Source organism: Ranitomeya imitator, chromosome 4 (genome assembly GCF_032444005.1).
Source record: "Ranitomeya imitator isolate aRanImi1 chromosome 4, aRanImi1.pri, whole genome shotgun sequence".
Lineage (NCBI taxonomy): Eukaryota > Metazoa > Chordata > Amphibia > Anura > Dendrobatidae > Ranitomeya > Ranitomeya imitator.
The window spans coordinates 359375704-359396719 of record NC_091285.1 but is presented as its reverse complement, the minus strand read 5'-3'; the positions used below and the strand labels follow the sequence as shown (position 1 = coordinate 359396719).

The following is a 21016-nucleotide window of genomic DNA, read 5'->3' as shown; positions in this document are numbered from 1 at the left end:
ACTCCTTTGACAGCATTTCCTCCTGGCCGGCGCCATCTTGGGTTTTTCTATCCGGCTCCCCCGCCGCCTTCCTGGAGCTCCTCTTGCTGGTCATTGCCCCGCAGGCACGCAGCTCCTCAAGCACCACACCAGTCTCAGGTTCCCCCGATAAATCCAGGTACCTGGCCCCGATTTTACAGGCTGCAATCCTGTATATAGCTAATACTGAGCGGGAGCTCCGGTCGCAGACGACCGCTCACATTCCGTTCAGGCCATACCCCCCACAACGTTGCCCATTTCTTAAAGAATTTTCAAAACAACTTGAATAGCACATCTTGAACCCTAGTGTGCTTTGAAATCTTTACCTGGAAAATATCATACAGTATAACTACCTTGTGTCTTGTTGTGCTCAGTCTTGTCTAGGTGCATGACCTATGAGGAAAAACAGTCTTCTACAACCTCACCTTTGTAGCAGAGTTTAGCTGTTCCTTACAGCACAGCTGTATGTTTCAGTTAATGAATGTGTTTCTACTTACATTTGAAAAAATTATCACTTGTTTGGTTTAATTGATTACTCATACATATTACTATCATCCTACTCAAGCAGTCAGGCCACAAGTTCAGTATTTGGTCAGTGTTTTACATCAGTATTTGTAAGCCAAAATCAGGAGAGGAATACTCAGAGGAAAAGTTTATTAGAAACATGTGCACAAATTGTGCATTTTTCACCCACTTCTGGTTTTGGCTTACAAATACTGAAGGTGGCCTTACTTTGTGCAAATGTACGTAGATGAATAGATGCGGTTTTAAAAGCAAAGGGTGGTCACACCAAATATTTTTTTCATTTTTAGAATTCTCTTTTATACCCTCATTTTATTTTAATCAATTAATAAGATGCAAACTATTAACACATCTACTTTTGAAAGCATTCTTATATTGCAGCATTTTTTTCTATGCCTGCCTACAACTTTTGCATAGTAATGTACATAGTCCCATACACACACACACACACTTCTGTGGTTATGGAAAACCTCGTATTCAGTTATAAAACAAATGTCGTTTTGCATATGTTTGTGTGAACAATAAAAGCTTTTGGACACGGTCTACACCTGTAAAAAGGTTAAACGGCCACACCGTATGAAAAAAAACAACATACATTTTATTTGACAACTGCAAGCACCTTAATTCACAATTGGTTACTGTTACAACACGGGGTATTTTCACATCTAATTATTGCAAAGGCTTGTGATTAAACCGCGATGGATAAGTTGAGAAAAGAAAAAGTGGCACCATAATTTGTAAAACCAGAAATAAATTTACATTCAATCCACAGACTTCTAAAAAAAGGTTAAACAGATCTCTGTTTACATTCTAAAATCTGCATCACCTATGACATTTCTACTCTGTATTGTAAAGGGAACAATTGAACAATCTGAATATTGAAAGGGAAAATTTGTTGCTAGTAGTTCATTTATCCAAAATACAGTAACCAGTGCATTTCTTAAAAAAATAATGCTGAATTATATGTACAACTAAGCAATTGTGAAATGGGCTAGTTAATGTTCAGAATATTACACCAAATGATAGCTACTAAGCCCACTGTACAACGTAACGAAGCATAAAGTTGGTTTTAAAATCTTTTAAGTTATTTTGCATATATGCAAAAGTATAATAAAGGTTATAACTTGGACACACAGCATAACCCCAGTGGCAATTTCCATAGCTAAAGTACAACATTAATATGAACTATTAATACGAACTATTGTAGAGGTTTGCCACAAAAAAAAAAATTAAATAAACAGAATCTGTTTCTTACCTAGATCCTAGACCCAAACTGTTGCACAAGATTTCATTTTAAATACCCTCCTTCTACCTGTAAGAGTTCTTCAAATTTCCATTAATTTGAACACCACTTAATTTACCATACTGCGGAAGTAGAATTGCTAAAGTCAGACAATTCTTAATTTGCACATGTCTCCTCAACAAAAAGACATGCGATACATTTTTCACAAACACCTGGAATTTACTGTCTATCCCTACTGACAAAGGGGTAAAACAGCAGCACTGGTCTGAGGAGTATCTTTCATAGAAGGGCATCTTCTCTATATACTCCTGGGCTCTGTGCCATAGAAGCAGAAGGGGCAAGTTCATGGGACATACAATGCAAATGGTCTGTTGAGAGTGTGCACACTAATGTATTTTGCAAAAAGGAGGTAGCTGAAAGTATACATGGATGGGCTTGGTCTCATGAAATGTTGCTGCTGCAATTTTAAAACCTACATAACATGAGTGTTATAATGTGCATACATTGATTTAACTGCAAAGAAATCAATCTCCCCTAAAGTGCCACTTGGGGTAATTGTTTAAAAAAAAAAAGTGGAGCAGCTTCATTTACCAAAACTCTGGAGATGTTTACACTCCTAGAAAAACAGATTTTCATTACATGCAGAAAGCTAAAATTACGTTGAGGAGATAAGTCTATTTTGGAACTGTAATCCCCTTACCTGTAAGTAACCTTTCATTGCTAGGATGGGCAGATAACAGAACGCGGCCCCTCTATCGCAATGCAAGGGTGTTCATGAAAATAAACATTTACAAAGTGAATGTACATACACTATAGTACAAGTATGAGAATCCCTCGGTTAAGGTAAAAAGTTTACAGGGCCCTTGCATTAGGCTGGTTTTTCTTTTCAAAAGCTTGGATTTACCCAACATCTGCTAAAACTTATCTTCATAAATAGTTACAAAATCTGGTAGACACATGGAAAAAAAGGTACTCCTTGTTCAAAAATTGGACATCCGAATGCCACTTAACATGAAAAACAAGACCAGATTTCATTTTTTTTTCCTTAATTTTCTTTTTCTCCCTAGTCACCATCCCCAGAAAAAGTGGGTCAGTAAAGCTTACAGCTGAAGACATAGAGGCTAATTTTTCCAATGACCACAGCGCACACCAAGCAAAGGAAAAAACAAAACAGAAACAAGGTACAGTACTTCAAAAAGAAAGTCTGTGGCTAATGCCAGATCACTCATAATCCTTTTAGAGATACTGTGAAAGTCAGCGGTTAGATCCAAATGAGCAGAGCACCTCTGAAGACCAAAATATTCTCTAAGAACTTAACCAGGGATGTCTCAGGCACTCGCCAGCTGATGCGCGTTTCTCTGGGACCATTTCCAACATAGGAGTGAGGAAATCTGTAAACTGCGCAGCATCTTCATGAGGCCACCCGTACTTTTCCACTAGAACATCAAAGAGACTCCAGGGCTTGAGTTTTGTGATGTGTCGAAGCTCTCCTAAATGGTTGAAAACATACTTTTTAGTAATTTAATACAGATGACGCATGATCTCAGCTTACAATACATGAGAATAAAATCATTAAGGAACATTCAAGTACACATAATATTTTCACTCTAAGTCAAAGTACACATTCAAGTATAAATAACCCATCCTCGGGTTCTACATTCCCACCACCCCCTTTATTATGTGATAGGGCATAGCAACCCCTGGTCCTGTGCTGTTTGTCGTTGGCTATAATGGAAGCCTATGGACGCAGGATCCGTCGCTGACTGTAAAAAGCAGGAACACAGCGACGGATGTAGTCTTTTCAAACATGCGCGGAAGATTCTCACTCACCTTTTTACTATTGATGCTCCCTGTGCAGCATCAATAATAAACAGATATAATGTTAAACATAATTAAAAAAAAAAATCGTGATATTCTTACCCTCCAGCTTCCCCCGCAGCAACCCCAAATGATGATGCTCGCGGTGCTGCCGGTAGCTCCGGTTCCCAGTGATGCATAGCGAAATGACCCCAAGACGTAGCAGTCTCGCGAGACCACTACGTCATCACAGGTCATTGTCTCGCTATGAAAAAAGGCTGCAGGGGCTGCGCGGGACGCTGGAAGGTAAGAATATCACGATTTTTGATTTTTTTAAATTTTTTATCATGGGTTGTGTATGCATTTTCGCAGCGAAAAGAACCGCGGCGAAGACGCATACACAACGTATGCACATAGCCTTCTAGGATGCACTGGAACCGTCAAAAAAACGTCTCCAGTGCATCCGTTTTTTTTACAATCAGCATGATCCGTCTTTTCAACATTTTGACAGATTGCGACTGTAAAAAACGGAAGTGTGAGAGAGGCCTGAGAGGCGTCTCACTCCAGCACGCCTCCAGTTTTCACACTGATCTTATTTAATATTTGGGCCCCAATTAATCAACATTAGCCAAACCCGCAGTTTTCAGCATTACTTGATAACCATCCACTACTAGCTTGGCCTTCCAACTCCATAGAAAAAAAAATAGGCATTTTCAATTTATACACCATTTTTTTTTCCTGAAGATAGGATTCCAACAGAATGATTGTCGGAGAAGAAAAGATGAACACTACAGGGAGTCATACCAACAGTAAAGGATCATGAGACCATTCATGTGTGGGAAAGGCATGGTGCGGCACGCATATCTGTATGACCTAGACAAGCCATATTCGTCTGCATTTAGAATTCAAGGCAATTCCCTCCCCCTTAGGAGGGAGTGGTTATTTATTAAGTATTATACACCTGCACTGCCTTTGCCTTTTACCATTGGGGCATGTTGCATCCCCGCAGTGCACTGGTTTTGCGACCAGGTATGGGCAAGTATGGCTACTTTTTTTCAGTGATTTTTTGGGGGGGGATTTGATATTCTCACTCACAACATTGTCTAAGATCACTGAGAATAAAGAAGGTTATTTAAACATCCTCTAAGAGCAACTTCTCCCAACAATTCAGGAGTAATTTGGTAATGAACAATGCTTTGTGCAGTATAATGGAGCATCATTTCACAAGGCAAAAGTGATGAATGGCTAGATGATCAAAATATTGAAATTTTGGGTCCATGGCCAGGAAACCTCCCACATTTCAATCCTATTAAAAACCTGTGGTTAATCCTCAAAAAGCGGGTGGACAAACAAAAATACAAAGTTGTTATACACTCCAAGCACAGATTAGGAAGAATGTGCTGCCATCAGTCAGGATTTGGCCCAGAAGCTGATATACAGCTGCCAGGGCAAATTGCAGAAGTCTTGGAAATAGGGATTTTTGTGTACTCACCGTAAAATCCTTTTCTCCGAGCCATTCATTGGGGGACACAGACCGTGGGTGTATGCTGCTGCCAATAGGAGGCTGACAATAAGTGATACAAAAAAAGTTAGCTCCTCCCCTGCAGTATACACCCTCCTGCTGGCTCTCAGCTAACCAGTTCGGTGCAAAAGCAGTAGGAGATCAATAACAATATATGAGCGTATAGCATGTCATATTCTAAAAAACAAGCATAAGCTAATAACAGGGTGGGAGCTGTGTCCCCCAATGAATGGCTCGGAGAAAAGGATTTTACGGTGAGTACACAAAAATCCCTATTTCTCCTTCGCCTCATTGGGGGACACAGACCGTGGGACGTCCCAAAGCAGTCCCTGGGTGGGGACAACAATAGATCAGGCCCTGTGTAACCGCTACTTACAAGTGCGCCACCGCGGCCTGCAGAGTCCGCCTGCCCAGACTCACATCTGTGGAAGTGTGGGAATTATAGTGCTTCAAGAATGCATGCGGACTGGACGAATCCGCAAGCTTGCAGGCGTGCCTTGCTGACGCCTGGTGCCATGAACCCTTGATAGACAGGGAGATAGGCTGACATCTAGCACGGAAGGACTCCTGGATGGTGAAAAGAATTCACCATGTTATCATGGTCGATGAAACGGCTAAACCCTTCCTGAAAATGTCAGGAAGCCTTCCTCTACCGTCAGGAAGCCCAAATAAAATGTCGAACCTCCAGAAGGACGGCGTCCTCAAGACGTACCTACTCAGAGCACTCACTTCGTCCAGAATATGGGGGATCTGATTCCATTTTGTGGACTGGAGCCAAAAGAGATGAGGGAAGAACTATGCCCTCATAACAGTGGTAATACAGTACCACCTTGGTAACAAGGGATGGAGATGGCCTGAGGACAACCTTGCCTCGAAGGTAATAAGGGAAAAAAGTCTGAAAGAGCAGAGAAGCTAGCTCCGAAGACTCGTCAGAGTGAGAATATCGCAGAGGAGAACGGGACGACTTTCCCTGATAGTAAAGTCTGCCCGGATGAAAAAGGAGCCTACTGTAAGGCTCCTAGGAATAATAAGGTCCCAATGATCTAACGGTATGCGATAGGGAAGAACTACGTGTGAAAACTCCCTGTGAGAAAGTCCCTACTTGCAGTTGTGCTGCGATAAGGCGAGAAGATACTAGCTCCGCAAACAAAAAACGGACGTGGTCAGTGCGGATCTCTGAGGATCACTGGGGCCCCTTTCTGCTTCCGAAAGGCTTTCGGAAGCAGTGGAAGGGAAGTTATGGAAACTGGTACCACGGCAGAACCAGAGCATGGAGAGCGATGGCTCTTGGATCTCGAGGCCGAACCACGAACTCGAGTACATTGGCCTTCAGTCTGGATGTCATCCCACCTACAACTGGAGAGCTCCAGTAAGGACAGATCTGATGGAAGACTTCGGGGTGAAGTTCCCACTGACTTGAGGCGGAACCCTGACGGCTGAATTTGTTTGCCGTTCAGAGTTCTACTTCTGGGATATATACTGCCGAGATCACCGAATAATAGACTTCGGCCCATCAGAGAAAGTGAGGTACCTCGGTCATGGCGCCTGACCGTGGGTACCTGCTAGATGACTGACGTAAGGCACCGCAATGGCATTATCCAATTGAATTCGGATAGGGTGACCCGCCAGAAGGCAGTGGACCTGCTGTAAGACTACCGTTCGGATCTCCAGAACAATGATGGGGAGAAGAAGACTGGCATTGGTAGTTACTAATAACCATTGAACCGGGAGAAAGGCCCTGGATGAAGAAGGAGCTCAGAGACTATTGTCTGAAAGTCTATTAGACTTGCTGAAAACGAGCGGAGCGAAGGAAAGCGCTTCCATTGTCTTCACCATTTTTCCTCAGAACTCTCTTAGCAAATCGAATGAAATGAAGGGGTGAGTAATCAAGTCCTCAGAACTCTCCTTGCGCAAGCTCCCTGTTGAAGGGCCATGACCTTGTCTCGAGGAAGAATTACCATCCTTCTAGAAGTGTGCAGGATCATCCTCAAAAAGGATATCTGCTGGGCTGGAAATGAGGAGAACTTGTCTAAGTGAAGCTGCCAGCCCAGGAGAGAAGGTATCGCAAGAGATATCAGCGTAGTCCTGGAAGGGCAGCTAGACAGACCAAACAGGGCAGGACGAGCACGCCTCTAGAGTGCAAGAGAAACATGACCCGAGCGAACACTCTGGGTGCGGAAGCAAGGCCGAAGGACAAGGTTGTGACTTGAAAATGCTGTTGACGAATGGAAAGGCGAAGGAATTTTTGCAGAGGGCAAGCAACCCGAATGTCGATGGATGCCGGAAACTGCACCTTTTTCTGTTGAAGTAATGGCTGAGCGGAGGAACTCCATCCAAAGAAGGAGGACCATGTCAAAGGTTGTTAGAAGTTTGAGGTCCAGGGTCGATCTTACCCTGGAGTCGATGTGCCCCTTTAATGCAAAAATACTGTCACCCCAGTGTGAGCTGGCCGGGTGGACCAAGATGGCCACCGGGAGCTGCAGAGTTGATAAAATCTCGCAGAGAGCGACAAGCGCCAATTCGGGGGGCGGAGCCACAGACACGATGTTGAATAGGCCTAAGCCGGGGCCTAAATTTCTTTAGGCGGCGGACGTCACCAGTGGGTCGTTCCAGGCAAGACTTCCAGGATGCGGCCTACAAATCGGCCGAAGCCAGGGACTAAATTTTTGCAGCAATCCAGAGCGTTACCTCAGAGAGGTGGGCCACAGGGAAGTGGCTGAGGCTGCCTGTCAGCATGTGAATATCCCACTGAAGATGGATCCACTCACCATTGATGCACGTCCCGGCATGGAGCCGCCGCGGATGTGGGTTTCAGCGCTGTTCTGTGCAGCGTGGACGGTGCAGGGATAAGCCTCAATCCATCATCCGTTTGTTACGGAGGTGGAGAGGACCCGTCCGCCTCCTTGTGCCATCCGCTTTCACAGTGGTGGGACAGTGGGGGCAGCTCGGACGCCATAGAGGGGGGCCTCTGTACAGCCACGGAGTTCAGTCCGGGTGGACAGGCCAGTTGTCCGGCATTAGGCCTGGCTCCAGGAGAGGATACATGGAGGCGACACTCCATGTGGTCGCCTGCTGCTGGTGTGGGGAGATGGGGACCATGAAAGGAACCGTCGCCCCTGAAGTGAGCTCAGGCATGGCTTCCCACGTCGCAGGAAAGGGTACGGGGAGGTATACTCACCGTGCTCGCCTGTTGATTGTTCGGGGGAGATCGGGACCTTGAATGGAACCGTCGCCCCTTCACTCCGTTAATTAAAAAATAAAAATTTACAGAAAAGTAAACAATAAAATAAAAACGTTGGGGTCTGAAACAGACCCATGTGCCTCCTACAGACACTAAGCAAGAACTGGTTAGCTGAGAGCCAGCAGGAGGGTGTATACTGCAGGGGAGGAGCTAACTTTTTTGTATCACTTAGTGTCAGCCTCCTATTGGCAGCAGCATACACCACGGTCTGTGTCCCCCAATGAGGCGAAGGAGAAAAGAAGGGTCAATACTGAAAATATTGAGTCTTTAAAGAAACAGGGGAAAAAAAAAGTTTAAAAATGCTTAGATTTCAATAATCATAGAAAAATCTGACCAACACTGAAACAGCAAACTGTGAAAATCAGCATTTGCATTGGTGTAAAAACTTTTGGCCACGACTGTACAATTCTACAACACACAATAGTCACAGTATACCTTGGAGATGAAACTAAAGGTATGATACATTTCAGTATTGGCTTCATTTCTTTATCATTCAAAAGCCGTTTCATTCTGGATAAACAGAGGTTTACTGGTGATTTTAACAGAAGGCCTGTGTGATAAACAGTATTTAAAAGTACTAAAGTAAACCTTATGCTAGGTTGATATGGGTGTTCGGGTACCGTCACACAGTGGCATTTTGATCGCTACGACGGCACGATTTGTGACGTTCCAGCGATATATCCGTGACGTTCCAGCGATCTCGTTGTGTCTGACACGCTCCTGTGATCAGGGACCCCGCTGAGAATTGTACGTCGTAGCAGATCGTTTGAAACTTTCTTTCGTCGTCTAGTGTCCCGCTGTGGCGGCATGATCGCATGGTGTAAGGCTACGTTCACATTAGCGTTGTGCGCCGCTGCGTCGGCGACGCAACGCACAACGCACGCAAAAACGCACCAAAACGCACGCAAAAACGCTGCGTTTTGCGACGTATGCGTCGTTTTTTGCCGAAATTTGGACGCAAGAAAAATGTTGCGTTTTCTTGGTCCGATGCTTGCAGCAAAAAAGACGCATGCGTCGCACAACGCAACAAACAAAAACGCATGCGTCCCCCATGTTAAATATAGGGGCGCATGACGCATGCGTCGCCGCTGCGTCGCCCGACGCAAACCCGACGCAAACTAGCATAACGCTAGTGTGAACGTAGCCTAACAAAGGTGTGCACGATATTGTATACGATGTGCGCATAGTAACCAACGGCTTCTACATCGCACATACGTCATGAAATTATCGCTCCAGCGTCGTACATTGCAAAGTGTGACAGCAGTCTACGACGCTGGAGCGATACTGTTACGATGCTGGAGCGTTACGGATCGTGCCGTCGTAGCGATCAAAATGCCACTGTGTGACGGTACCCTTAGAGCTTCCATTAACAGCCTTCTGTGAGATTTCTTCAGGTAACATAATGAACGCCTTGATGGAAACCTGACAGACTCCATTAACGTCAATGGGGTTTACTGAGCACCAATGGGGTTTTTTCATGTTGCAGAACTGGCACTGATGTTAATTTTGTTTTTATGTTACTAAAATGCAAAAAGGGATGCGAACCTACTGTAAGTATGTACCAAAATTGTGTTGTCCACCAAGTATGTACAACACAAATTCCAATTAACTAAAAGAACATGGACAGTAAGAGATTGTCTTTAGATAATTCTAGTATCAATCTGTTAGAGATGCACTCTCTGGATCTAATATTTCAATATCAGTGGAGGAAAGATAGCAAAATACCAGTCTTCTGTACCAGGGGTTTGTAGAGTTTGTACCAAGGTGAAACCTTATTCCCCATCTTGAGGATAGGGGATAATGTCCTAATCGCTAGGGTCCGACTGCTGGGACTCCCCCTGACCTTAAGAAAGGTGCTTCAATGAGTCCAAGCTGAATACAGTACAGGTTGGACATGTTCACCTCTGAACAGTTTATCCTGAATAGGAGCACAAGAAACAGTCCCCGTCCCTGGGGTCCCAGCAGTCGATTCCCATTGATAAAGAAGGTTATCCCGTATCCTTTGAGGGGGAATGTTATTGCTGATGCATGATACATTTTATTTAAAAAAATACATATTTTAATTAAAGGTCAAAGACATTTACAATCTGACAACAATTTATAGTTCTATGATTTAATGGTGAGGGAATTTCAAGAAAAGTGGACAATGTGTAGATTACCAGTTGATTCAGGAGAGATTCTATTACGCACTGCTCTGTGGTGTAAAAACACAGTTACCTTTTTTGGTGAAAAAATCCTTGGAATATTTCCCCAACATACCAAATTTTCGAGGGACTTTTCCCAGCAGTTCAGTGATCAATGCTATGTGATCTGTATTTGAAAAACATTGCCAGCAAAACAGAAACATACAACTTATCAGTACATTTCATACATTGCAGGCCCGGCACAGACAGAATCAATCTGCAGGCTGTCATATATCTAGTGGAGTCAGGATAGAATGTCGCTGCAGCACGAGAGGAGCCCTCATGATTTACTGCTGAGGCACATAGTCACCTTGTGCATTAATGAATTAATGACAACTAAATTGCTGATGTGAAAGTCTGTCATTGCAGGTTACTAACATAATGAACCAAAGCAATCTAGCTTACAAATCTGGTACAGGTCAAAGAGAGCAGCTGCTAGGATTTCATTCTGTCTGTATCACAGTGCCTTTTGTAAGGAAGAGGTACTACCTCTGCGATTGAAGAATTCCCGAGAATATTTTCCAGACAGAGCAAAGTGTCTTGGGATATTGCCTAGAAGCTCAATGATGTGTGCTATGTGGTCTATGAAGGAGAGAAAAAGAGGAGTGAAGGAGTGAGAAAAGAAAAAAAAAAGAAAAAAGAACAGAATGAAATTGAAATAAGAAAAATAAAAGGAGAATTAATTACAAAAGAAAAAAAAACCCTTAAAACCAATTATATGGCACACCCATGCAGATCAGCGACACCATTAGTAGTATATATGACCAGTGTTCATGTTGTAGAATAAATCAACCAAGCAATAAAGCATGGGAAAGAATAGGTTCACAGACAGAAAATAGAAAAGCCTTGCTATGCCAGTTAGGAAAAATTAGTCCTTTAGTATGTTCTGTAACCCTCAGCCATAATAATACCCCGTTTACCAAAAGCACGAAGAAAATCTAATTAGTACAATGAGCGGAACTTTCTATAGGCGTGATTTGCTTATGCTACATAACGGTCAGTCTTTTCACATCCCTACCCACTGCCTCACCACAAAGGATTGTATGATATGGATCCAACTTGTGCTTTATTAGAATCTATATCCAATCATTACTCCTCTTTACCATTTCTATTTAGAATGTTACTGAAATGGATCTAACTTTTATCACCAGAAACTTGGGCAAAGATATCTTCTGTCAACCTGCATTCGCAGTGTTTATCCAAATGCATAAAAGTTGCAGAAATAAAACAAAAAATGTCATACATAAAACATATGCAAAAACTAAACGTACGTATTATCAAACAGTGCTAAGCAAAAAGGCTTACCCCTGGCTTATAGTCAGTGCCTGTACTTACAGTAGGATTTCTATCTGATAGTCACAGGTAGTCCTGATGATGTCAGGACTATGTGGAGGTCATCCCATTATATAGGACTTCATTATTGTGTTTGGGCTCCTTTTACATAATAACTTAGAACAAACTTCTCTGGCAGTGTAATATTGTAGGGGGGAAATGCATGTATACTACTCAGCTCTGAGGAATGTATTCCTTCCAAGCTACTGCATCTGTTTGCAGGCGTGACCTCAAAAATCTTGCTCATGGTACCCTAAACTCATCGATGTAGAGTTTTCCAACTTTAAAGGTAAGGAGATCTTAGCTCCTAGGCCCTAATACAAGATCCTCTATAGGTACATTGTGTCTTGACTAACTACTGAATCACTGTTACTGTTTTTTCACTAAGGTAAATAATTTGATTTAAAAAATTGCATTTTTTTTAGCAACTTTTCATGACGATCACTTCCAATCAGACCTCTTGGATAAGGACTTGCATGAAACCCATCCAATATTTGCCAATTTTTTCAACAGTAAGTTGCACAAATGTTTTTTGGCAGCGTCATTCATCTGATACCATCTGTTTCCATCTAGCTCTTGCCTTAGAGGGGATATCTGGGACTATCTTTAATTTTGCAATATGCCTAAGACCTATCAGGCAGGTAGTTGCTACCCATCTACCTGTTGTGTCCAGTGCAGATTTCTGCCAACACAGAGCGCCCCTACCAGCGATTCAGTGGCTTCTGCTGGTGCCCTCTCAACAGAGCCACAGCTTCTCTTCCACTCTCCCTGTTGACAAGGCGTAACTGCAGACCTCATGCGGATTGACAGCCGGCTCCCCAATGCCTCACTGCAGGGAAGCTAGTGTCATTCAGCATGTCATTGCCAGCCATGCTCCGTCAACAGAGCAACCTGGAAGAAGAAAAGTTGCACTGTTGACATGGAGCAGCTGAATTGGTGACTGAAGTGGTCGGTGATCGCTGTGAGCCGGCGTCGTGTAGAACAGGCAGGTAGTCAGCAACTACTTTTTAGGCCCATAATAAGATAAACAAAAAAGCCTGAACAACCTTTTTAAACAAATAACTTGCTTTATGCAGATTGACAGAGTGATTCCTAAAGCAACAGATTGCTTACTTGCAATTAAAGAAGGGCAAATCACACCTAAAATTATCTAAGTTAAAGATTAGCCAACCGTTAAATAATATTTTTTTTCCTTTAACTACATACTACGGCAACTCAAGCAAAACTTTTCAAACCGATGCATGTCTTACACCAGGATTTAATGTCGTCTGAGTGACACTATGAAATAACATGAGCTTCCTGAACAATTTCCATCCACTTCACTCTTGATCATGAGAAGAAATAAAGACATTTAAACAATCACATGGAAACATGCATAACATGTGGCTTCTCTTCCTTCATCCACTGGGTCTGAGAACACCAAGTGTCCTGTGAATTCTGGCTTCATTATTTAATCGACTATGTAAATAAGAAAATGCTGGCCCAGTCATATGGAAGGTGCATCAGTACAACATTGGCACATAAGCCAACATTTCAACTATGGCAGCATTTTTAATGTACATGTAGGACATGTCACATTTACAGGGGCGGAGATATGTGTGTATGTATGATTAATAATGTCATATTATTCAGTGTTGAACTTTTCATTAATTTATATAGGGAGGAAACAATTTAAAAAATGAACCTATAACCCTTTGTGATAAAAGTTAATGGCCCTTTTACATCAGTTCAAAGCTAGTGGAGGTTTTCTGTTGCAGATTTTGCAATGCGTTACATGCGGTGCAGAGGTAACGTCCGCCACAATTCTGTAATGTACTAGCAATGCTGAGGACATATGTATCATGCCCAATATCTGGCCAGATTTATTCTGATAAATGTTAATAAGTATAGATAGCTCAAGAGGTGTATATACAGTAGGACAAGGACCCATCAGAGGGAGGTCACCTTGCTATGGTTGATGGGCACACATGAACTGGCAAATTTATGCGCTAAGAACCTTCATTTTTGTAAGCACATCTTACAGATTGGATTCAATGTTTTCAGTGTTTGTCATCATTTTGATGAGCATTTGGACCTGAATATTGGGACACAAGCACTGCGTCTGATCGAGGCCAGGCAATTTGGACTTTTGCATTGCTGTTTTTGTATAATTTAATCAGGGTAATGAAAATTATAATTTGATGACCTTTATAGTGTTTATTAACTTGTCATCGAATTTATGTTTAGGTTGAAATAAAATATCTTAGGTTGTATTTGGAGATTACTGAGAAGAGAAAAGAGGCTTTGTGATTTGTATGACGTGCAGCAGAAGTTATTAAGTATTGTATTTCTGACTGAAGACTTGTGTCCATCACCAAGAAAAAGAGATCTATATAAGAGGTTCGGCTAAATGAGTACAGTACGCACCTTCATCTCGAGAGTAGTCCTCCCCGGAATGTGGTTCAAATAAATAGTCTCCAGTTGCTAGTTCAAATGCCTACATAAAGAAACAACCAAAAAGTCATGTGACAAAAATAAAAGCCAAATGTACGAAGCTGATTTTTTTATGATACAAATATAAACCCTATACTGTTGCGTAACCTCTCCCTCCCCCCTTCCCAAAGAACTTCTCTCCACTGATTACTGCTGTTGCAGCAATTTTGTATGTACAATGATCAGTGGAATTGGAAACTATGACGCAGTATCAGATCCGTTGTATTACTGAGCAACAACCCAACACATCTCAGTGACTTACAACAAGGTCTATTGTTTTGATGGGAAAAAGTGCTCTGATACCATTGTGAACAAAGCCTAATAAAAATTTGGTCTTTCTTTGATTTCAGTCATTTCCCATCTGTGTTCCTATAATTAAAAAGGGGCTTTCTGTAAAACAAAACAAAAAAACAACAGCAAAGAAACTTTAAATAATTGTGAAGCAACATGTACACACCATGCTAAAACAGCCTGCAAAATGACGGGTTGTGTGAGGAGGGGAAGAAACGAGGGCCAGGTCTCTGGCTACCAGGATCAAAAAACAGACTACGGTAATTATTTACCATATTTTTCAGACTATAAGACACTCCCAGGTTTATTAAACAAGAGAAAATATGAATAAAATGTAATGCTAATTAAAACTACCCTAGTGACGCAAAAGTTGTGGAGATGTAAATATCACGAACATTGGTGGTCTAGACCTGTGCTTGTTTCTTGGTTCTCTAGGTTAGAAGGAGGAGGTAATGTTTTCTTTTAAAGCGGTAAAAGAAGTGAGGATTCATACCTGTTGGTCTAGTGGTACAATATATTAGGGTGGGCGGGGGGTGAACCAAAAAGTAGAGTTATATATTGTCCATAACAGTGACATAATAAAGTCTCAACACAGTTAATTTGATTAACTTTGGTACAAAACTACCCAAGAAAACAAGTACTGTATATTTCTTGTAGAATCAAGCATCTGCTTGGTGGCTTACATGCCACTTCACCTCCTTATACACAATTGAGCAAGCTGTACACTTTAGCAGAAGCTACTCACCCCAAGCACAACACTATCAAGGATGTCTATTGCAGATTTTATATCAAGCAGTGCTGTGCTACACTCACTTACTATGCCCTTCATGACCACACACACAAATCTGGCCAAACAAAGATTGCATCACAAGTGTAATGTATGTAGTGCACAGAGATCTGCTACTGTCTCCAAGACTGAGGCTCTCCTGCAAAATTGTAATTCACTTGTTAGCTACATGTGTAATAAATGTATTTTCTTCAGCCAAAGATTCTTTCCATTGATCATCATGTGGGCATAAGCTTTCCTTAACCTGTTAACATACCCATCTAGTGGAGTCTCTCCTGCTCAGCACTTATCACACAGATCTGTATTGGCAGAGGGAGAGAACTATTCAACCCATCCACCCAATGTGATAAAAACTCCCATCACATAATTCTAACTTCAGCCCATCCTAGTGACATGTCGGCAAAAGTTGCCATCTGAAGACACACAGCTCAAGACCTGTGTTACAGCTGTCAGAGGGACAGTATTGTGCCCAACATCAATGCCTTTCTTAAAGGGAAGGTACCGCGTTTGTAGGTCATTAATAAATCACTGTAATGTAGCACAACAAGGCTGCTATAAGCAAGTTTGAAATTTATGTGAAACAGATTTCATGTGTTATATGAGTTTAAAGAATGCACTGGGGGCTGACATCTTGGTTTTGCAGCAGTAGCAGGTCACTATCTCTGTCAGATTACGGCACCCCATGGACATAGGAGATAATAGACCGGCGCTGACCCTATCTCTAACATTGTAGCAGCATTAGCAGTGAGCTGGGCACGCCTCTGTGGGCTGCACAACTCACTGCTGTAGGTGTGACTAGCTGCCATTTTATTATAGCCCTGTGCTATCTGCCGAGCTCTACTTACTCTCTATCGCAGGACAGAAGAAGCGCTCACTGCTCCTCTGTACTCCAAGCAGGCACGTCCTGGGCAGACATCCTCTGCTCTCACAAGCTGCCCTGTGTGCTTCTCCTGCTGTGTCTCTGCCTCCCCCTCACACACCGTCCCTGTGATCTCCGGTAAGCTGCACTCACAGCCTGCAGAGAGGGAGGTGACACCTGGAGAGAGAAAGCACGGCAGCTGACAGGGCAGGGATTAAGGTGGGGGAAGGGGGATGGCAAGAATGTTATTCACAAAAAATGCTGCTGAGCCCACTGTGTTCTGCTCCTATGTCAACAAGCTGTGCCTCTGATGCAGTAACTGCTGGTGATAGCAGGTCACAAGCCAGTCACACACAAAATGGTGCTGCCCTGTGATGCTGCTCTTTATTCTGCCCCAGGGATATTAGACCACCCAAAAGGGGAGGGAAATGGTGATGTCAGCAGTTACTGCCCCAATTTTCCAGCAAAGAGTAAAGCTGCTAAATCTTACTATAGCTGCTTGAGGTCTAAAACAGAAAATGCTCCCCCTAGTGGTAAATATGTATATTTGTAGAAAAATATATAATACTAGATGGCAGCCCGATTCTAAAGAATCGGGAGTCTAGAATCCATATATACTTTATTTATTCAAATGTAAGAATAATACAATTAATAAATAATAGTAAGAAAGAACAAAAATAATAGGCAGTATATGGAGAAAACACCAAACAAAAGTTCAAAATTGGTGTGAAAATGTCACTGAACCACTTCACAACTAAATATATATAGTTTTGGTAAATGGTATCATTTTTTTGACGAAATTCGGCAGGAGCTTGAAGAGCAACGTCACTGGGCCCGCCTCCACGCAGTAGAAACTTGCTGTGAGGTAAAAATTCAAAAATCACACCAAAATGGCGGGCGGAGTAACATAGTAACATAGTAACATAGTTAGTAAGGCCGAAAAAAGACATTTGTCCATCCAGTTCAGCCTATATTCCATCATAATAAATACCCAGATCTACGTCCTTCTACAGAACCTAATAATTGTATGATACAATATTGTTCTGCTCCAGGAAGACATCCAGGCCTCTCTTGAACCCCTCGACTGAGTTCGCCATCACCACCTCCTCAGGCAAGCAATTCCAGATTCTCACTGCCCTAACAGTAAAGAATCCTCTTCTATGTTGGTGGAAAAACCTTCTCTCCTCCAGACGCAAAGAATGCCCCCTTGTGCCCGTCACCTTCCTTGGTATAAACAGATCCTCAGCGAGATATTTGTATTGTCCCCTTATATACTTATACATGGTTATTAGATCGCCCCTCAGTCGTCTTTTTTCTAGACTAAATAATCCTAATTTCGCTAATCTATCTGGGTATTGTAGTTCTCCCATCCCCTTTATTAATTTTGTTGCCCTCCTTTGTACTCTCTCTAGTTCCATTATATCCTTCATGAGCACCGGTGCCCAAAACTGGACACAGTACTCCATGTGCGGTCTAACTAGGGATTTGTACAGAGGCAGTATAATGCTCTCATCATGTGTATCCAGACCTCTTTTAATGCACCCCATGATCCTGTTTGCCTTGGCAGCTGCTGCCTGGCACTGGCTGCTCCAGGTAAGTTTATCATTAACTAGGATCCCCAAGTCCTTCTCCCTGTCAGATTTACCCAGTGGTTTCCCGTTCAGTGTGTAATGGTGATATTGATTCCCTCTTCCCATGTGTATAACCTTACATTTATCATTGTTAAACCTCATCTGCCACCTTTCAGCCCAAGTTTCCAACTTATCCAGATCCATCTGTAGCAGAATACTATCTTCTCTTGTATTAACTGCTTTACATAGTTTTGTATCATCTGCAAATATCGATATTTTACTGTGTAAACCTTCTACCAGATCATTAATGAATATGTTGAAGAGAACAGGTCCCAATACTGACCCCTGCGGTACCCCACTGGTCACAGCGACCCAGTTAGAGACTATACCATTTATAACCACCCTCTGCTTTCTATCACTAAGCCAGTTACTAACCCATTTACACACAATTTCCCCCAGACCAAGCATTCTCATTTTGTGTACCAACCTCTTGTGCGGCACGGTATCAAACGCTTTGGAAAAATCGAGATATACCACGTCCAATGACTCACCGTGGTCCAGTCTATAGCTTACCTCTTCATAAAAACTGATTAGATTGGTTTGACAGGAGCGATTTCTCATAAACCCATGCTGATATGGAGTTAAACAGTTATTCTCATTGAGATAATCCAGAATAACATCCCTCAGAAACCCTTCAAATATTTTACCAACAATAGAGGTTAGACTTACTGGCCTATAATTTCCAGGTTCACTTTTAGAGCCCTTTTTGAATATTGGCACCACATTTGCTATGCGCCAGTCCTGCGGAACAGACCCTGTCGCTATAGAGTCACTAAAAATAAGAAATAATGGTTTATCTATTACATTACTTAGTTCTCTTAGTACTCGTGGGTGTATGCCATCCGGACCCGGAGATTTATCTATTTTAATCTTATTTAGCCGGTTTCGCACCTCTTCTTGAGTGTGTCACAGTACTCTACTGTGAGTGTGTCACAGTACGGCACGTTTCTGATTGGTCGCTCGCAGCAGGCGGCAACCAATCAGACACTGGACACTGTTGACGTCACTTATCTCCGGACATTAGCTCCGGACATTAGCTCCGGACATTAGCTCCGGACAAAGCCACGGAAGTTGGCACAAATTGCAGGAAGTAGTATTCTAGGCAATTATATATTAGATTTTTCATATAGAAATGTTTGCAAACAGTGCTAACATTGCATTAATACATTTTAATTACCGTACTTTTTTAAGCTTAATTTCACAAAAAAACAAAATACAAGAAAACTGGTGGCACCTTCCCTTTAAGAAAACGGATGATCTAGAAAACAGATTCTGTAGACATAATCTGCGCATTGTAAGAGTCCCTGAGAGAGCTGAGGCCAAAAATTAGGCAGAATTTCTGGAAACATGGCTCACTGCAGGCAATAGAGAAGGGACATAAAGTGCCTTTCAGACCCCTGCAACTAGGGGCCCTGCCATGGCCAATGTTGCTGAAACTACTGCACTATAAAGACAGAGACATAATTCTGTTCACAGCACAGGACTGTTCGAAACAGTCTATTGAAAAGACAAAGGTTTCCATCTTTCCTGCCGACTTCTCTGCGAAAGTGTAGAAACACAGAGCCGAATTTCTGCATGTCAAGAAAAGGCTGCGCAATTTGCAAATTCCTTACCCTATGATGTATCCTGCATATTTAAGGGTCACAGCCATTGGAAAGGTGCTCATTCACTCGCCTCGAGAGACAGCACAGTGGCTCGACATTAATGACGCCAAATTAAGAGCAAATAATTTCTGACTACCTTAAAGAGAACCTGTCACCTCAAATTGGCGGGATATTTAAATGAGTTTTTACTGGTCCGATGGGCAGCTTTTCATCTTCATTTCTCCACCCCGTCCGTCCCTGTTGTCCGCAATATGTTAGTGAATTAGAGTACGTGTGCGCCATAGTTGGTGCGTGCGCAATGCAATCTTTGGATGCGCACGCACAGTATGCTTTGCCCAACTGCAGGCAAAGCCGAAAAGCATTACTGCGCATGCGCCCGTGCACTGTGTCCAGGAAGTATTTCGCTATGTTGCGGGATATAATGTGCGGGCGCATGCCCAGTAATGCTTTTCGGCTTTGCCTGCAGTTGGGCAAAGCATACTGTGCGTGCGCGTCCAAAGATTGCATTGCGCACGCGCCAACTATGGCGCACACGTACTCTAATTCACTAACATATTGCGGACAACAGGGAGGGACGGACGGGGTGGAGAAATGAAACGCCGCCCATCGGACCGGTAAAAAATCATTTAAATATCCCGCCAATTTGAAGTGACAGGTTTCCTTTAACTACAGTATAAGTTAATCTAGCATGGAGGTTTACTTTTATTTTGTCACAATTTAATAAGGACTTTCTGAAGTCATTCCGATCATTACTTTTGGTAGATCAAAAATTCTGATATAAACTGAAAATAGCCCCTTAACTCATGCTTTGGATTTATATTTGCTCCTATTTTCTCCTCCAGAGAGAAATGTCCACTCTGTTTTTTGGCCATCTTTGTATGTTTTGGTTTATTTTTGTTTTACTCTACAGAGGGGTACCATGTATGTAAAAAGGGAAAGATATGGTTTAGTTCCAGGTGGTATTACAATAATCATGATCTCCTGCTTCCATATGGCTAAATTTGTGAATACAATAGCATGAATGTGAGGGGTATGGGGGAGGTGTGCAATATGTATTCATGGATATATCAGTATCAACCAGCTATTGTGTACCTGTCAGAAACTCATGTGATTCAGGAGACAAAGCAAACTATTAATAGAGCTTGGGGGGTACGGTTTTCAATCCGTATATTCTTCTCATGCTAGAGGAGTCAGGGTTCTGGTCCACAAATTAATCCTGGTCCACAAATTAATCCCGTTCCAGTGTTTTAAATCTGTCATTGATGAGGAGGGTTGCTATACTTGCTTATTATGCTCTATATACGGGGTTAAATTACCGTAATTTTAATGGATATCTATATACCTCCTCCATATAAGGGTACACTTCTTAAAAAAATACTAAGTTTTGTACTGAATTCTTCAATAACCCCAGTTAGTTAATAGGTGACTTCAACATTCATCTTCATCCACATTTGGACAGATTCCAAAAAGGCAGTATACCTGTTTCTATATAACCAGTGCTGCGGAGTCGTGGA

The 21016-nt window shown here is 42.4% G+C and overlaps 1 protein-coding gene across 6 annotated transcripts in view; it reads right to left on the bottom strand.

Moving 5' to 3' along the window:
• Positions 1 to 1117: 1117 nt before the first annotated feature.
• Positions 1118 to 21016, bottom strand: part of SRPK2 (SRSF protein kinase 2) — a 225307-nt gene continuing 205408 nt past the window's right edge. For 4 of the 6 annotated variants that reach the window (XM_069765090.1, XM_069765092.1, XM_069765093.1 and 1 more), the window contains 3 exons: positions 14265 to 14334; positions 11016 to 11108; positions 1118 to 3273 (listed from right to left, as the gene is read on the bottom strand). In XM_069765090.1, the coding sequence (XP_069621191.1) occupies positions 3089 to 3273; positions 11016 to 11108; positions 14265 to 14334 (348 nt within the window). In that variant the 3' untranslated portion in view covers positions 1118 to 3088. Of the gene's footprint in view, positions 3274 to 10560; positions 10654 to 11015; positions 11109 to 14264; positions 14335 to 21016 lie in introns of all 6 variants that reach the window. The other 2 variants (XM_069765091.1, XM_069765095.1) reach the window with 1 other exon arrangement.